The sequence below is a fragment of the Astyanax mexicanus genome, chromosome 24 (genome assembly GCF_023375975.1).
Source record: "Astyanax mexicanus isolate ESR-SI-001 chromosome 24, AstMex3_surface, whole genome shotgun sequence".
NCBI lineage: Eukaryota > Metazoa > Chordata > Actinopteri > Characiformes > Acestrorhamphidae > Astyanax > Astyanax mexicanus.
The window spans coordinates 2933657-2953154 of NC_064431.1; the positions used below are offsets into that span (position 1 = coordinate 2933657).

General features: G+C 37.8%; 1 protein-coding gene across 1 annotated transcript in view; it reads right to left on the reverse strand.

The window, feature by feature from the left end:
- LOC103030667 (E3 ubiquitin-protein ligase RNF123) overlaps window positions 1-19498 on the reverse strand; it is a 587096-nt gene that overhangs the window by 537460 nt on the left and 30138 nt on the right. Inside the window, exons 25-31 of the mRNA XM_049471875.1 lie at window positions 14980-15063; window positions 13842-13949; window positions 11216-11393; window positions 9721-9795; window positions 4456-4543; window positions 3250-3337; window positions 2192-2276 (exon numbers count right to left, since the gene is read on the reverse strand). Coding sequence (XP_049327832.1) covers window positions 2192-2276; window positions 3250-3337; window positions 4456-4543; window positions 9721-9795; window positions 11216-11393; window positions 13842-13949; window positions 14980-15063 — 706 coding nt within the window. The remainder of the gene's footprint in view (window positions 1-2191; window positions 2277-3249; window positions 3338-4455; window positions 4544-9720; window positions 9796-11215; window positions 11394-13841; window positions 13950-14979; window positions 15064-19498) is intronic.

Below are 19498 nucleotides of genomic sequence, written 5' to 3' on the forward strand. Positions count from 1 at the left end.
GCGGAGTCTGACTTCACATGTATCGGAGGAGGCGTGTGCTAGTCTTCATCACTAGTAATAGGGGAATATACAATGAGACAATTGGTCTAGCTAAATTAGGAGAAAATAGGGGGAGAAAAAAAGAGCAAGAAAACATTTTTTTTTTACACTTTCTAGCAAAGAGACACCTTTAAAAAATTACCACCAATGTTCAGTCATAGTTAGTCAGTTCTACAAACATCCTGAATGTGTGCTGAACTGTGCTTTAGGGTGTGCATGCTGATTGCTGTTGGTTGTCTACTTTAGCTGACCACTGGTTGAGTTACCTGGTATTACCTGTAATTTTTGAGGGCTTTCTGTTGCTCGGAAGTTCTGCAACCTTGATGGAATGTTCTTTTTTTTTTTTAGCTGAACCTATAAATAAGTTTCCATCAAATCGAGGTCTCCCATGTCTTTAAAGAGTTCATATAAGATCCCAACAGAAGCCATTTCCAATCGCTGACCATTAACGCTCAAACTGTACGCTTGCTTTATTTATTTATTTATTTCCAGATCAATAAACGACTTCTTAAATTAGCCCGCGCTGAACGATTCTCTGCCATCAGAGACTGGAAGTGCTGAGATGCAGCAAGGCCACTTTCATTAGCAGAATGTATAAAAGCCCCATCCCAGATTTCTCCCCGAGAACCGAAGCAGAGCAAAAGCAGATCGGTGGGCTGCGGCGTATGATGGATGACGGCTCGTTTCAGTATTTGTTTCGTTTGATGCTATTAATAGGCCGCTCTCGGCCGGCGTTGTGCCGCACATGTCACTGATGATGAGGAAGATTTACTGCTTTGTTTTTGGCACAGAAAGAGGAGCATTAATACAGCGGCATTTAACGTGACGGGCTGACACATTCTGCAGAAGGATATAGTCTATCTCTCTTCTTATCTCTATCTCTATCTCTCCATCTCTCTCTCTCTGTCTGGGTGTACAGACTATAATAAGGAGTGGCCCCAAAATGAGAAGAAATAGTAGTACCGTATTTTTCGGATTTTAAGGCGCACAATCAATTAACGTCGATGTTCTGTTCTATTTTCATGCATAAGGCTCACCAGATTATAAGGAACATTAAGGGACACTAGTAAGGATGCCTACATGGAAGTGAACAAGGGTGTCGCCATGTTTCCCTTCTAATAGGGAAGCTAGGGGAAACACCTTAGTAAACAAAATTGTAATTTCTTTTAAAGTTAAACGAGCACTGGACATTAATCTACACAGATTTCTCTCCTGAAAACTGTTTATTTGGGTCAGTAAAGTGATTTCTTTTATTTACAATATTTTGACTAGGAGTACGTTTCCAGTTTTCAAGTTTCTCCAGCAATAAGGCTGGATGCAGCAGCATTAGCATTAGCCGCTTATCACACTGCTAGCAGAGCATAAATGCTGTCTGACAGCGCTACACTGAGGAACCCTTAGTGTTCTGGTAAACCAGGGTGCTATCAGCTAACGGTTTGTCCCACATAGCTTGTTTTAACACAGCAAATACACAGACTACAGTTGAATATACTCACTTCTGAACGATAAAAGAGCTAGCATTGCGGATAGCAGCTAATGCTAATAATGCTGCACCCTGCCTTACTGCTGGAGAAACTTCACTGAAAACTCACCCTATTTAACGCTGTACTTTAGCAGAGTGGCTTTACTGATCCTTAACACCTATACCTATACCTATCCCATACATAAAGTGCACCGGATTATAAGGCACAATGTCGATTTTTGGAAAAAATTAAAAGATTTTTCTGGTGGAAACAGGAGAGTTAAGGCACACATTGAATTCTGCCGTGATTTGATCAGCCGTGGTTTTATGTTTTTTGGATACAATCCCGGTTAGCACCCGAACATCCCTTTCAGACAGCTTCCTCTTACAGCGTCCACAGTTAATCCTGTTGGATGTGGTTGGTCCTTCTTGGTGGTGTGCTGACATTACCCTGGATACCGTGGCTCTTGATGCATCACAAAGACTTGCTGTCTTGGTCACAGATGCTCCAGCAAGACGTGCACCAACAATTTGTCCTCTTTTGAACTCTGGTATGTCACCTATAATGTTGTGTGCATTGTAATATTTATATTTAGAGCAGAACTGTGCTCTTACCCTGCTAATTGAACCTTCACACTCTTACAGCTCTTACTGGTGCAATGTGCAATTAATGAAAGTAGGAGGACTCACTCTGCAGGCTGGGCAGGTTGGCGTCTTCAGGTTTGGTTTTCAGCAGGTGGGGCAGGCGTGTGTATCTGTAGCCGAAGCCACAGCCCTGTGAAGAAAGATCCACCAATAATTCATTTAACAGGATTGCACACATTTTTATCTTTTCTTGTCAGAAATGCGGCACAGAATACACTCCACAAGTGCTCAACGAAGGTTCAAAAGTTCACACTAGTGTGTTCTCCAAATGTGAAGTTACTCATAGGATGCATATGTCATTAAAACCTCCCTCTGAACAGCTCTGTGACCCAAAGTACAGCTAGATAATGTTTATTTTTTACATTAAATCTCTTAGTTAAAGTCAGTATTTTAGCACATTACAATATTCCAGTTTAAAAGCGTCACTAGCAGCTAGCCTGAGATATAATATAAAATCTCTGTAAAAAATAAAATTATGGGTTTCTTTGATTTTACCAAATTGAAAACCTCTGGAATATAATCAAGAGGAAGATGGATGATCACAAGCCATCAAACCACCAAATTGAACCGCTTGAATTTTTGCTCCAGGAGTAAAGCAGCATAAAGTTATCCAAAAGCAGTGTGTAAGACTGGTGGAGGAGAACATGATGCCAAGATGCATTAAAAAAACTGTGATTAAAAAAAAGGGTTATTCCACCAAATATTGATTTCTGAAAACTTTATGAATATGAACTTGTTTTCTTTACACTATCTGAGTTTTTTATTATTTCAGACATTTTTCATTTTCTGCAAATAAATGCTCTAAATGAGAATATTTTTATTTGGAATTTGGGAGAAATGTTGTCTGTAGTTTATAGAATAAAACAACAATGTTCATTTTACTGAAACATAAACCTATAAATAGCAAAATCAGAGAAACTGATTTTAGAGTAAAGGGGCCTGAATACTTTTACACATCATACTTTTCAGATTTTTATTTGATTAAAATAAAATCGTCTTTGATCTAATTCACAATTCATTCTGCACTACTTTGCGTTGTGTGTATGTGTCTGTAAGATGACCATATTTATCCTAATATAAAGACAGCACACAGAGGCGCTCACCCTCCACAGACGGACCAGGATCCAGTTGGTCTGAGCCCATGGCCTCTGTTCATAAGGAGCTAGCAGGTTCCTCATCATGGCCACACGCCTAAAGAAGTCGCCAAGATCACAAACAGTGTTATTCAAGAGATATCAAAGATTAAAACAATAAAATACTGATTAATCAGCAGATCAATAAGGTGAATAAGGTAGGACTACATCAATCTGTGTTGTGAGAGCGGGAGAAACTTTTAATACCTTTAAAAAAACAAAACATGCAGCTACATCAGTACATCAATAATTCATACTGAGAAATGATCTCCTGGTATAGGGCCTGTAGTTTTCTGCCTGCAGTTTTCATGGGATTTGTAGTTTAATAACCACGTACCAACACTGATAGCCCCCAGAAACACAGAACTAACTACCCATTAGACTGCGCTTCTCCAGAATGAACAAAAAAGTCAAAGTAAATTTACTAAACTATTTTTAAGTCTTTTAAAGGATTTTTGGAATCTGCCTTGCTCCACATCACCCCACCTTGCCCTACCTCACTCTGCCTCACTCTGCCACATCTCATCTCCTCAGTATCTTACTCTAACTTGCCCTCTCTCTACCTCATTCTGCCTCTTTTTCCCTGGCTCACTCTGCCTTGCTGTACCTTGCCCGAATTAGTGTAAAAAGTAAAAAGTAAGCATTTAAGACTTGCCCAATTTAAATGCAAGAGCTTAGAAATGTCAGTTTTTAACCCCTTTAAAGACTGTAAAAATGTAAGGTTTCGCATTTCAGACATTTTAAGACTTTTTAAGACCCCACCAGAACCATGCTGGTCATTTTAGGATACTTTTATTATGGATTTTAGTTTTTTCCTTAAAGCTGATATTTTTGCAGCTTTTTAAAATCATTTTAACATCATTTGAATCTGGCAGGTATTCTGCCAAATTTCATGATGAACAGACCAATAGGAAGACTCTAAATTGGCTTAATTCTATCAGAATTTTCTTTCCTTCTTCTGTAAAACACTGTTACACTACTGGTAACTAGTAAATTAAATGAAAATTCCCATTTTACGCAGTTTAGAATTCCCAGATGGATGCATTTTTTAGCTAAAAATAAAAAAATCTCTATATATATTTTTTTTTTTACCAAACCATGAGTTTGAGTTTAAAACCTTTTGCAGACTGTGCCACAGGTGTGCTGTAGTGCTCTGCGGGGATTGTGGGTACTCACTGATCCTCTGGGATCCTCTCCACTGCTCTGAGGGATTGTGGGTAACACACGTAGCTGGCCAGGGCCTGCATTAGCGAGTCTTTGATGTCTGGAATAAAGAAGAAGAAGAAACGAGGAGAAGACTCTGTTAGACTCGGGACAATGTTGGGGATGTTCGGATGAGGCAAACATCTCATTTTCTGGTGTTAAGATTAAATGTGTGGGAGAGTGTGTGTGTGTGTGTGTGTGTGTGTGTGTGTGTGCCTCAGTTTATTTGAGATCAATGATCTGTGAGATCACTTCGAAAGCTCATCACAGCCTTAATTGAGAAAACAAGGGATCAGGGCCTTAAGCTGGAACAAGAGACACTACACCACACTGCATCAATAACACTGCTGCTGCCACCGCTGCTGCCGCAGGTAACTTCCATGCTGCTACCACTGTTGCCACCACCAGTGCTACCACAGATAATGCCATTGCTGCTGCCACCGGTAATGCTGCAAGTACTGCCACCGGTGCTGCCAAAAAGTACTGCTGCTGGTGATGTGCTACAGCAGGTACCGTCACTGCTGCTGCTACCGGTGCTTTCGCAGGTACTGTCAATGCTGCTGCTACTGGCACTGCCGCAAGTACTGCCACTGCTGCTGCCACCGTGCTACTGCCACCGGTGCTGCCACAGGTACTGCCGCCGGTGATGTCAGTGCTGCCGCAGGTACCGTCAATGCTGCTGCTACCGGTGCTTTCGCAGGTACTGTCAATGCTGCTGCTACTGGCTCTGCCGCAAGTAGCGTCACTGCTGCTGCCACCGGTGCTGCCATTGGTGCTGCCGCAGGAAGTATCTCTGCTGCTGCTGCACAGGTGCTGCTGCAGGTACTGTCACTGCTGCTGCCACCAGTGCTGGCACTGGTAATGCTGATGCTGCTGCGGTTGCTGCTGCCTCCAGTTCTGCAGGAGGTACTGTGACTGCTGCTCCCACCGGTGCTGCCGCAGGTGCTCTTCTCTCTGTTGCTGCCAGTGCTGCCGCCACTGCTGCTGCCACAGGTGCAGCCGCAGGTACTGTCACTGATGCTGCCACCAGTGTTGCTACAGTTACTGTCACTGCTGCTGCCACTGGGGCTGCCGCAGGCACTGTCACAGCTGCTGCCGTAGGTTCTGCCACTGGTGCTGCCGCAGATACTGTCACAGTTGCCACTGGTGCTGCCAGTGCTGCCATCACCTGTGCTGCCATCACCGGTGCTGCCATCACCGGTGCTGCCACAGGTGCTGCCGCAAATACTGCCACTGCTGTCGTTAGGATACGACTATGGGTAAAGAAGCTAGTCTGAAAGGCAGACGGTATCTAACAGCTAATATATTAATGACTATATCTGGTCACATGCAGCCGCGGGACATTTTGGCAGACGCTGCCACAGGTACTGCCACTGGTACTGCCACTGCTGCCTCCACTATATCCCTGCATGTCATTATGAGAAGACTATGGATACAGAAGCGAGTGTGAAAGGCAGACGGTATCTAAAAGCTAATCTATTAACGATCGTATCTGATCATGCAGCCGCAGGACGTCTTGGCGGATACTGCCGCAGGTACTGCCACTGGTGCTGCCACTGCTGCAGCCACTATAGTCCTGCAGGTCATTAGGATAAGACTATGGATACAGAAGCTAGATGGTATCTAACAGCTAATCTATTAACGATCATATCTGATCACGCAGCCGCGGGACGTCTTGCCGGATGTTTTGGTCCAAAGATCACAATCGGTATCAACATTTGTGAAAGTGTTATTAGTATTATAATAACAGCACGGCTTATCGCGGCCCAAAATTAAACAACACCGCTATCGCGCAGCGGATTCCTGTCACCATCCAGAAGAATTACGATTCAGAGCACAGGGTCGAACCCCCTCACAGCGTCAGAGAGGACGCGAGCCGCGCCGGCACTCGCACGCTGCCGGAAACAGAGCCACGGCACAACTTTTAATTATACCTTTATACGGTAAATTAATATGGGTGACGAATTGGCCGCAGGACCCGCCGGCTATAATAGCTTTAAAGAATTCCCATTAAAATACCTCCCTAACAGATTGCTCGCACATTTTTGGAGCAGATTCTTTGCGCACTCTTCGCTGCAGGTAATGAAAATAGATAGGGCATTAGGAGAGATAGATAGGAGAAGAGAGGGAGAGACAGAAAGAGGAAGAGATATGGAAGGAGAACAGAAAAGGGAGAGTGAGAAGCAAGCTAAATATATGTATATGTATGTATATGTATATGTATAGTTAGATCCCAAAATCAATGTGGAACGTAATGATTCCATAAATTACTACTTCTCTCTACCTCACTGTACCTCAGTCTCCCTCACCCTGCCTCACTCTACCTCGCTCTACATTTCTTTTCCTTGCTCTACCTCACTCTACCTGGTTCCACCTCGTTCCGTCTCGCCCCACATCGCTCTACCTTACCCAGCCCTGCCTCATTCTACCTTTCTCTACCTCACCCTGCCTCATTCTGCCTCGGCCTGAATCCCTCCATCTTCACTCTACCTCGCACTACAACACAGTGCATCATTCCATCTCACTGTGTCTTGGAAAAAAGAGAGAGAGACAGAGTAAGAGGGGGAAATTGACAAATAAGAGAAAGAGCAAATAAGAGAGACAGAAAAAGAGTGAGACAGAATGAAAGAGAGAGTGAAAGACAGAGAGAGAGAAAATTCAAGAGAACAGTAAGAAAATGAAAGAGACAGAAAGAGCATTAAAGAGAGAGAAAGACAAAGAGAGAAAGAGAATTAATGAGACAGAGAAGGAAAGAGAATTAAAGAGACAAAAAGACAGAAAAAGAGAGAGAGAATTATAGATGATGTCTGTAAGTTTTGAAATTCGGGCGATTAGGGCCCTCTCTGGTGAGAATGGCTAATTGCACCGAGCATACGGAAGAATCATTTTAAACTGGGTGGGTGTGATGCGGTCTCCTTTCAGAGCAGATGAATCTGAATCCAGGTTATGTTCAGTCAGAGAGAGAAAGCACGGTCAGGGAGCTCTCAACCCGTTGAAACACCAATCCGCTACTAATCCTCGATCACATTCATTTTTGGCTTCAGAGCTTGCGTCACTCCTTCGTTTCTTTGGTTTTACTACGAGTGAATGAGCTACTGAGCTCTGAGTTTCCTCTTCTGAAGTCCCCATTGCTCCACCAGCCGCTCGCGTTCTGTAAAACTGAGCCGGATCCTATTTTAGAGGCTGTACAATACACCCCAGTTTTTAGAATGAATATATTAGGCTCAGCAGGGATGGTTGTTTCAGCACACTGCTACCATTAAACACTATATTTTATCCATATTCTTCTCCACTCAGAAATGCTTCTGTTTTCAGTTTAGAAACTAAATAATATGGACTGCCAGAGAGAGAATAAAAGAGAGAGAAAGACAGAGATAAAGAGAGAAAGAGAGAGAGAGAGCTCATACATTAAGCTGAGTGTGAGTGGAAGCTTATGGCAGTGGGAGAATGCAGCCCAGGTCTCTAATTTAATATTTGTCTCATGAATCATAATCGCTCTGCTTTTATTACATGAGAGTCTGGACTAAGACAATGTAATGAACTGAACTCAGTCAAGGTTAGAAATACGCACGTCTGCCAGGACTGAGCCCACGTGCAATAACACACACACACACACACACACACACACACACACACACACACACACACACACACACACACACACACACACACACACACACACACACACACACAAACACACACACACACACACACACACACACACATACACTTACTTTTCTAGTAAGTGCAACTCTCTTTATATTCAACAAAAATTCCTTACATGTCCTGCAATGTGGATAATACAGTTTAATCTATAAACCTTGTACTGTAATTTATGTCCCGTAGTTTATTCTATAAAGTGTGTACTGTCCTGTAGTTTATCCTATAAAATATGTACTGTCCTGAAATTAATGTTAATATGTTCATCGTATAATTAATGTACTGTAATTTATGTCCTGTAGTTTATTCTAAAGTGTGTACTGTCCTGTAATTAATATGTTAATATGTTCATCGTATAATTAATGTACTGTAATTTATGTCCTGTAGTTTATTCTATAAAGTGTGTACTGTCCTGTAATTAATATGTTAATATGTTCATCGTATAATTAATGTACTGTAATTTATGTCCTGTAGTTTATTCTAGAGTGTGTACTGTCCTGTAGTTTATTCTATAAAGTGTGTACTGTCCTGTAATTAATATGTTAATATGTTCATTGTATAATGAATGTACTGTTATTTATGTCCTGTAGTTTATTCTATAGTGTGTACTGTCCTGTAGTTTATTCTATAAAGTGTGTACTGTCCTGTAATTAATATGTTAATATGTTCATTGTATAATGAATGTACTGTTATTTATGTCCTGTAGTTTATTCTATAAAGTGTGTACTGTCCTGTAATTAATATGTTAATATGTTCATTGTATAATGAATGTACTGTTATTTATGTCCTGTAGTTTATTCTATAGTGTGTATTGTCCTGTAATTAATATGTTAATATGTTCATTGTATAATGAATGTACTGTTATTTATGTCCTGTAGTTTATTCTATAGTGTGTATTGTCCTGTAATTAATATGTTAATATGTTCATTGTATAATTAATGTACTGTTATTTATGTCCTGTAGTTTATTCTATAAAGTGTGTACTGTCCTGTAATTAATATGTTGATATGTTCATCGTATAATGAAGGTACTGTTATTTATGTCCTGTAGTTTATTCTATAAAGTGTGTACTGTCCTGTAGTTAATGTGTTCATCGTATAATAAATGATAAATGTACTGTAATTTATGTCCTGTAGTTTCTCCTAAAATGTGTTCACTGTAATGTAGGTACTCTATTTCATCCTTTAATGTGTGTACTGTAATTTATGTCTTGTAGTTCATCCTGTAATGTGTGTTCTGTAATATATCCTATAATGTCAGTACTGTAATGTGTCCTGTAGTTTTTCCTATGAATGGTGTACTACGCTGTAGTCAATGTGTATTTCCTGTAGTTTATACTGTAATGTATGTCCTGTAGTTTATCTTATAAAATGTTTACTATCCTGTAGTTCAAGTGTATGTCCTGTAATTTATTCTATTGTTTATGCACTGGAAAGTACAGTATGTGCAGCAGTTATTGTGTTCACTGTATTGTAGGTACTCTAGCTCCTCCTGTAATGTGTATACTGTAATCTATGTCCTGAAACACGTCCTGTAAGCTGTGTACCCTGCTGTGTGTGTCCTGTGGGGTGGGTTTACCTGTGCCTACGATGCGCGGGTCTGCAAAGTGCTTAGCGAGAATAGCAGCAAGCTGAGTGAGTGTTTCCTCATAGCCTGAGAGATAAACACAACAACCCAGATTAACAAGAAAACAGATGTAACCAATCACAGGTTTATATATAATACAGTTCAAAATTTTATATTAATGATTTAAAAATGTGTAAAATTGTGTTTCTGAGGATATATGATGTTTTAGTAACACTTTCTATGAATGTCATCTCTATTAGACTGTATAACCACATTCATGACATATTATAATGCATTTATAAGGAATTATAAACATGGCTATAAATATTTATAAAAATGCATAACCCATTATAGCCATGTTTATTAAGCATTATGACTTGTGATCATAATATATTATATAGCAGCTGTGCTTAAAATTTATATGTTAAAATAGTATATATCCATCGTTAATAATCTAGTCCCACAATGCAAGTCTGGCACTTTGCTTAGAGCGCACAAAGACCTGTTATAATACATTATAATTGATTATAATTAATATTATATTCTTGACAAGAATAAATATATTTATAGGATTATTGAGGGTGTGTTTAGAAGTTGGAAGCTTTTTTTAGTCATAATACAGTCTGCAAGCTGGGACTGAGTTTCTTGGTATTGATGTATAACATGTTATAAGCACAGCTATTAATGCATTATAATCACAGTTCATAATGCATAATAAACATTGGCTATGATGAATTATACATTTTTATAAATATCTATAGCCATGTTTATAATGCCTTATGAATGCATATTATAATGTGTTATTAACATGTTTATAGAGTCTTATAGAGATGACATTCATAGAAAGTGTTACCAATGTTTGTTTTTTTTGCTTCTATTTACAACAAAAAGGTATTTTTGTATTTTTTTCTTCACATTTCAGTGTTTTAGTTTTTTGGTAGTGCTGTCAGGTGACTTAATCACATGCGCTATGATTTATTAATCTAAATTAATCACATTTAATACCAAGCATAATCAGAGTATTTTAAACTCTACAATCCAATTGAATTTTAGCAAATTTCTAGATGAATCGACCAATAGAAATACACATTTACGCTATTTGGAACAAAACATTACATTGATTTCTGTTAAAATTAGGACAGTTTTTAATTATTATTTTTTTTTCATCTCCTGTAAATTTATCATCTTGAAGGCTGAAGACTTTCTAATCCAGCGCTGTGAATCTTTACTAACGGATAATTCACTACTATCAGCTGCTAAATCCTCACCAAATCCTCATCAGTCTTTAAACCGGCTTAAACCCATCCTGCACCCAAAACTGCTAACGGCGCTAATCAGAACTGAAATTTATGGGGCGTCAGTTAGCATTATGCAAATCATATCAAGCTAACTTCTCCGTTCAGCCACGTTAGCACTTTCTGGACGTTAACCCCTGTCGCTAATGCGAGTGTGAGCGGGTTGCGGGGCTGCAGTAATGGAGCGTGGCGAACGTTTATTGAGTGATCACCTGGGAGCTCCTCCATGCTGTTGGAGGGGCTGAAGTAGTTCTTCAGGGCGCTGTAGCTGTTCATGGCCACGTTGAGGTAGAACTCGGGGTTGAAGGCGAACAGGGAGCCCGTGTTATCGGCGTGCTCGATGGTGCGAATACAAACACGCAGCAGCCAGTACACGTCCAACATCTTCTCCTGTGCACACACACACACACACACAAACACAAACACAGTTTTTTTCAGTTTCTATTAAAACATTCTTGCAAATTAATGTGAATAAACTTTAGAAGACGTAGGCTGCCATGATTAGTACCAACATAAAAAACAGTATAGAGAGATTTAACTAAATAGGGTAGTATAGAATAGTTTAGTGTCATATAGGGTAGGATAGGATAGTATAGATTTGTATAGGGTAGTTTAAGGTAAAATAGAGTAGTATAGAGTAGTATAGGGTAATGTAGGGTCGTATAGAGTAGTATACAGTAGTATATGGTAAAATTTGAATGTATAGGGTAGTATTTGGTAGTGTTGGGTAGAATATGGATGTATAGGGTAGAAGAGGGAAGAATAGGTTAGTATTGGGTAGAATAGGGTTGTATAGGGTAGTATATGGTAGAATAGGGTTGTATAGAGTAGAATAGGGTCGTATAGGGTAGTATTGGGTCGTATAGTGTTGTATAGGGCCATATAGGGTAGTTTAGGCTAGAAAAGGGTCGTATTGGGTCGTATAGAGTAGTATAGGGTCATATAGGGTAGTATACAGTAGTATATGGTAAAATATGAATGTATAGGGTAGTATTTGGTAGTGTTGGGTAGAATATGGATGTATAGGGTAGAAGAGGGAAGAATAGGTTAGTATTGGGTAGAATAGGGTTGTATAGGGTAGTATATGGTAGAATAGGGTTGTATAGAGTAGAATAGGGTCGTATAGGGTAGTATTGGGTCGTATAGTGTTGTATAGGGCCATATAGGGTAGTTTAGGCTAGAAAAGGGTCGTATTGGGTCGTATAGAGTAGTATAGGGTCATATAGGGTAGTATACAGTAGTATATGGTAAAATATGAATGTATAGGGTAGTATTTGGTAGTGTTGGGTAGAATATGGATGTATAGGTTAGAAGAGGGAAGAATAGGTTAGTATTGGGTAGTATGGGGTAGAATAGGGTTGTATAGGGTAGTACAGGGTCATATAGGGTAGTATTGGGTCGTATAGAGTTGTATAGGGCCATATAGGGTAGTTTAGGCTAGAAAAGGGTCGTGTTAGGTCATATGGGATAGTATAGGGTCGTATAGGGTAATAAAGCGTGGTGTAGGGTAGAATATGGATGTGTTGTGTAGAATATGGATGTACAGGGTAGAAGAGGGAAGAATAGGTTAGTATTGGGTAGTATGGGGTAGAATAGGGTCGTATAGGGTTGTATAGGGCCATATAGGGTCATATAGGGTAGAATAGGGTCGTTTAGGGTTGTATAGGGCCATATAGGGTAGTATAGGCTAGAAAAGGGTTGTATTGGGTCGTATAGGGTAGTATAGCATGGTTTAGGGTTGTACAGGGTGGTATAGGGGTACAGGGTTATTTAGAGAGTTTTTGGTAGTATAGGGTTTTATATTGTAATATAGGGAGTATAGGGTAGTACAGGGTAATACAGAGATTATAGTAATATATACTTAGTTTTTGAGTATAAGAAAGTGTAAGGTAGTATACAGTAGCATAGGAAGTTTAGCGTAGTTTTGAAAAGTACAGGGAGCATAGGATACTATAGGAAGTTAAGCTTTAGATTAATATTCTGTATTTGTGATTGGATGTTTTTTTTTATATACTTTGTGAATATTTTCTTTATACTCCTCTAATAATAATAATATAGCCAAAAGCACTGTTATGGGATTTAATTAAATTAATTTTAATTGCACAAATTATATTGTCAACTGTACCAAAGCAAAGGTTTTATAGTTCTCTGCAAGAACAGCAAATAATTCCAATGTAAACCTGCAAAACAGTGCCCTTTGTAACAGGATCTAGATAGATAGATGGATGGATGGATGGATGGATGGATAGATAGATAGATAGATAGATAGATAGATAGATAGATAGATAGATAGATGGATAGATGGATAGATAGATGGATAGATAGATGGATAGATAGATGGATAGATAGATGGATAGATAGATGGATAGATAGATGGATAGATAGATAGATAGATAGATAGATGGATAGATGGATAGATGGATAGATGGATAGATGGATAGATGGATAGATGGATAGATGGATAGATGGATAGATGGATAGATAGATAGATAGATAGATAGATAGATAGATACTTTATTAATCCCCACAGGGGAAATTCATTTGTCCAGCAGCAACAACTATACAAAAAAAAAAAAAAAAACACACAACCACAGAGTACACACGTCAACAAGAGGTGTTGTACAGCCTTATGGCAGTAGGAATGAACGACCTTCTGAACCTCTCAGTTTTATGTCGCAGCGAAAGGAGCCTGTTACTGCGGCTGCTTTTTTGAGCAGCCAGAGTCTCATGTAAAGGGAGTCTGTTGTTGTTAAGGATCTATATAAATGAGATCATTATTACAGCAGTATTTTGGCCTGGTTGTAATGTAGGTGGTGTGTGTGGTGTGGAGCGCAGTACCTTGGAGTAAATGGTGGCATTGATCCAGGCCAGCCTGCGGCTCAGGTGGTTCAGCTTCTCAGCGAACACTTTCTGGCTCTTCTGGAGTTCCTCTAAAATATCTGGTCTCTGTGAAAACAGAGCAGAGAAACTAAGTCAGAAAACACAATTTAAATTTAAAAAAAAAAAAAAAATATATATATATATATATATATATATATATATATATATATATATATATATATATATATATATATATAAAAGTCAGGTGTTATATAAAGTAAAGTTATATACAGTAAAAAAAAGGAAACAAGCAGCCCCAATACGTTTTAAAGCTTTAAAAAATATTATAGTACTATAAATAATTTAACTAGCCAAAAGCCAACTCTGCATTTTTACAGATATCTACTGTCTCTACTGAAAGTAGAATTTGGGTAACACTTACTTTGAATGTCATTTCTATAAGACTCTATAAACATACTCATAACACATTATAATGCATTCATAAGGCATTATAAACATGGCTATACATATATTTTTTTAATGTATAATCATTATAGCCATGTTTATTATGCATTATGAACTGTGATTATAATGCATTAATAGCTGTGTTTATAACATGTTATACATCAATACCAAGAATCTCAGTCCCAGCTTACAGACTGTATTATGACTAAAAAAGCTTCCAACTTCTAAACACACCCTCAATAATCCTATACAAATATTTTAACCACTCATAAATTATGCTTGACTTGAATATAGTGCTAATTATAGTCAATTATGATGTATTATAACAGGTCTTTGTGTGCTCTAAGTAAAGTGACAGACTTTCTATGTAGGACTAGACTATTAATGATAGAGATGTTATATTTTAACATATATATTATAAGCACAGTTTATAATGTATTATGATCGCAGGTCATAAAGCTTAATAAACAAGGCTATAATGGGTTATGCATTTTATAAAGATTTATAGCCATGTTTATAATTGTGTTGTGAATGCATTATAATATGTTATGAATGTGGTTATAGTGTCTAATAAAGATTTTTAAAGAAATTCATAGAAAGTGTAACCATAATATGTTTATACTACATACAGTTTTAATATTTGTTTTGTTGCAGTTATATTTTCTTAAAATTAAGTGTCACATGGACTTACTCTTCCCGGACACCGGGCTATCTTCTCTTCAGTGTCTTTCAGGGCCACGGCATACTCGTGCACATCATCTGACACAACCACCATCTGTGTAAAACAAACAGAGAAAAACACACATGGACATTAATCCTTTAACAGGGGTTGTAATCATGTGAAAGACCTTTTTTTTTGCAATCAAACTGCTGTTATAAAAAACTTCTAACAATCTAACAATCCATCTTTGGCTGGTTGATCTTATTTTCGCTTACTAAATAGATTGGGTGATGCTGCCACCACCACGCTTCACAGTGGAGATTGGAGTGTGTTTTTGACATATTCTCCTGATCCACTTGAGCTGTGGATCTCTGAAGCTCCTCCAGAGTGATCATTGGCCTCTTTTCTGCTTCTCTGACCAGTGTACTCCGTAATCTGCTAGTTTGAGTAGGTTTGTAGAAACGGTTGTAGATCATTTTTCCATTTTTGGATGATGGATTGAACAGTTTTTTTTTTTTTTTTTTATAGAAAAAAACATAGCATTTTAATTCCACTTCATAATTATGTGATACTTTTTGTTGGTCTATCACTTACAATCTTGAATAAAACACATTTATATTTGTGGTTGTAAGGTGACAGATTTTGGTATAAAGGGGTATGAATACTTTTGCAAGCCATTGAACGCAGAAATCTGACATAGAAAAAATAAAGTATCAAATATCTTATTCACACCAAACAACGACTGTTTTCTTGTTTTCTTCTTCAATGGCAGAAACAGTACAATAAAATGTACGTATCTTCAGGTTCCATCAAAAAGAATTAAAAAACAATTTATAAAGATAGTCCGCTGACATGCATATTAACATTCTGAAAAAAAAAAAAAGACAAAAAATGTCAAGAGTTGCTAAATAAGAAGACAGAAATACAGTTTGACCAATAAATATTGTTGATAAATTAATATTCTTAAATATTAACTCTCTGCACTCCACAAAATCCTTAAGTCCTTTAAGTCCTTAAACCCAGCCTACGTACTGAAAACTGCTCTCCAGCCCTCATGATCCTGAGCTTTGTAAGACCATCAAGTCATCACCGGCTACACGGCAGGAGTCCTCGGCACCGTGAAAAAATAGCCAGCAATTCTACAGGAGGAGGAAAGGGCCAATTATCACAGCAGAGCCCTCAATACCTGCTGCTGACAACTGAAACTCCGCTCTGCTGACCAAATCTTCAAGAGGGAGTGAAAAGGTCGCGGAGCACATCATACCCAAATCTACACCAACCCAAAATCAGAAACTGTGATTTACTGCAGAGCAGAAAGATGATAAACGAGAATGAAAGACGACATAAAGCCGATCAGAAAGCTTATTTGTGGTTAAACTCTGAAATCATAACTTATAACTCCGCCCAGTCCAATACTGCAGAACCAAACTGAGCCGTATCTCCAAATGTTCCTCAATTACACATTCATATCTCGCCCAGAAACTTTAGCAGAGACTGGATGAAATATGTATGAAAACTTCAAGGATTAATACGAGGAAGAGAGAGATATTAAATTAGCTTTTATAGATTAGATGATTCAGTTGATGCCCGTTTAAAAAAAGTCTGATTATAGAGGATTTTCATGGTCAAGGAAAATTAAAAGGTGGTGATCAGTAAAGAATTTGCTAAAAAAAAAATGATGTTTAAGTTAAAAGACTATTCATAAAAAAAAAAAAAAAATATATATATATATATATATATATATAGCTTTGGAAAAAAGTAAGAGACCACTTACAAAAACATAAGTTTCTTATGATTTTATCAAATTGAAAACCTCTGGAATATAATCAAGAGGAAGATGGATGATCACAAGCCATCAAACCAAACTGAACTGCTTGAATTTTTGCACCAGGAGTAAAGCAGCATAAAGTTATCCAAAAGCAGTGTGTAAGACTGGTGGAGGAGAACATGATGCCAAGATGCATGAAAACTGTATTTAAAAACCAGGGGTTATTCCACCAAATATTGATTGCTGAACTCTTAAAACTTAAATATGAACTTTTTTTCTTTGTATTATTTAAGGTCTGAAAGCTCTGCGTCTTTTTTGTTTTTTCAGCCATTTCTCATTTTCTGCAAATAAATGCTTTTAATGAGAATAATTTTATTTGGAATTCGGGAGAAATGTTGTCTGTAGTTTATAGAATAAATGTTCATTTTACTCAAATATAAACCTATAAATAGCAAAATCAGAGAAACTGATTCAGAAACTGAAATCAGAAGTGGATTTTTTTCCAGAGCTGTTTAACTTAATTTTAGTGGATACTTTATAATAAGTCTGATATGTATAAAAGCCTGATCACCACCTGTAGTGTGTATAATCACGCACTGACTCGACTGCAAGCAAACAACCAACGTCTTTAACCTTTGAATTTTCATAGTATTGTATTTAACCATCATGTTTTTGTTTTCAAAACTTGGTATGCGTATTTTTAATGCATAATTCGGATTGGGCGTAAATGGGTCCTGACTGTGTGTAACACTGTAGTGGAAACTTATGAGGCCAGAGCTGTAAAACGTGACTCATATACTTATGGAACTCGCTTTTGTCTGTTTCTTAAGAAAAGTGATTCATAGAGTGAAGGAGCTGCTGTTCGAGACACTGAACAGCAGTACAGACTTTCATAAAGCATTCAATAGCGCTCGGTTAGCATTTAGCCTACTTAAAGAACTGCAAGCTTAATGATTGTGTGTGGTGTGAATGTCAAAAGACAGGGCCCTATTCAGCTGCTGGTCGTGACACCGGCTTTAGCGCGATTAAGTGCCTCAGTAAGCCCAGGAAACTGCTCAGCGAGCTGTGCATACTGCATAACTCAATGCCATTTAATTAGGAACAGAGACTTAACTACAGTGCAGGTCTGTGTGCAGACTTTTTTCAATGGAGTGGGAAACACACAACGGAGATGCAGGAGCTTATATATTTATGATTGTTAACAAAGAGATGGAAAAATCAGGGCTATTTTCTTCATATTCACACTTTTTTTTAGTGCAAACCTGTTTTATTAGCATGGTTAGCGATATCCTGGCTGAGCTTAAGCATCAATCTCAAACATGTCCAAGGTTTTTACGGTTTGTCTGTAATTGTAAGCATATTAATAAATGAATATATTAGTGCGTGCATCTCAAAAAATAGAATACCATTGAAAAGTTACATTATTCTAGTAATTCAGTTCAAAATGTTGATGATTATGGCTTACAGCCAATGAAAACCCAAAAATCTGTGTCTCAGAAAATTGGAATGTTATTAAAATAAGATTAACTGGTACTTTTGGCAGGGTGGGCAATGTGCCAAATCCTGCTGGAAAATGAAATCCGCAAGAATGAAGTGCTGTAATATTTTGCGGGAAAACACTGCACTGATTTTATCATTTGCACTTGAAATATAACGTTTTTGATTGTCTTTGCAGTGACTGCACTTGATAAAACTTTCAAAGACCTTCAGTTTTCAAAGTATTATTTTTCTTTACTTAGTTGAGTAGTTCTTGTTTCTCATTACATAAATTAGAACATCACTCAAATATTCACTATTTACGGTATACCAACTCTACCTCTTCACTACTTTACAACTGATGCTCTCAAACTTTAATATTAAGAGGGCAAAAGAGGTGCTAAAAAATAAAACATATTTTTCATAGCATGTTTTTGTTTTATAAAATAATTCCATATGTTTTTCTTCATGGTTTGGATGATTTTAGTATTAATCTAAAATGCAGAAAAAATCTAAATGATGAAACTGACACTGATACTGATGACATGCAAGAAACAATGAGAAAATGACAAATCTGATTTTGACTTATTTCGGATCTTGCAGAATAGTGATTGACCGTTATGTCGGCCAATTTTTGTAATTTTTTAGATAATCGGCATTGGCCGAAACATAAGCGCAAGAGGCCGATATTTAGACAGTGCACAGAGGTGGTCTAGCGGTCTGAAGAGCTGCCACTAGGGGTGGGCAATATTATATCGTATACAATATATTGTGACACAGAAATATCATAATATTAAAAATCCATATCGTGATAATAGAGCTGTTCTGTCTTAAAAGTAGTATATTATTTACTGTGAAGCTTTAGGTGTACTTATTTTATAATTGTTTTAGTTTGCAGTTTATATGCATGCACTAAATATTCTGCAATATTATTTGCTGCATTATATTATTTTATTCTATATTATTTATTTTGCCACTTTATGATTATACTGTTATACTATATTATATTCCTGAAATTAATGAATTATTTTAGTTTTCCTATATCGCCAAGTATAACGTTATCGCAAAAATACCCTGAAATATCGTGATATTATTTTAGAGCCATATCGCCCACCCCTAGCTGCCACTATGAGCGGGAGGTCACAGGTTCGAACCCAGCTCATGCAGCTTGCCAGAGAGAGCACAATTGACCTCGCTCCAGCGGAAAAAAAAACAACCATATCGGTCGATCACTATTGCAGAACATTGTGAGATGCAGAAATATGCTGAGTCTGCAAGCTAGAATAACGAAACGCACAGAGACGA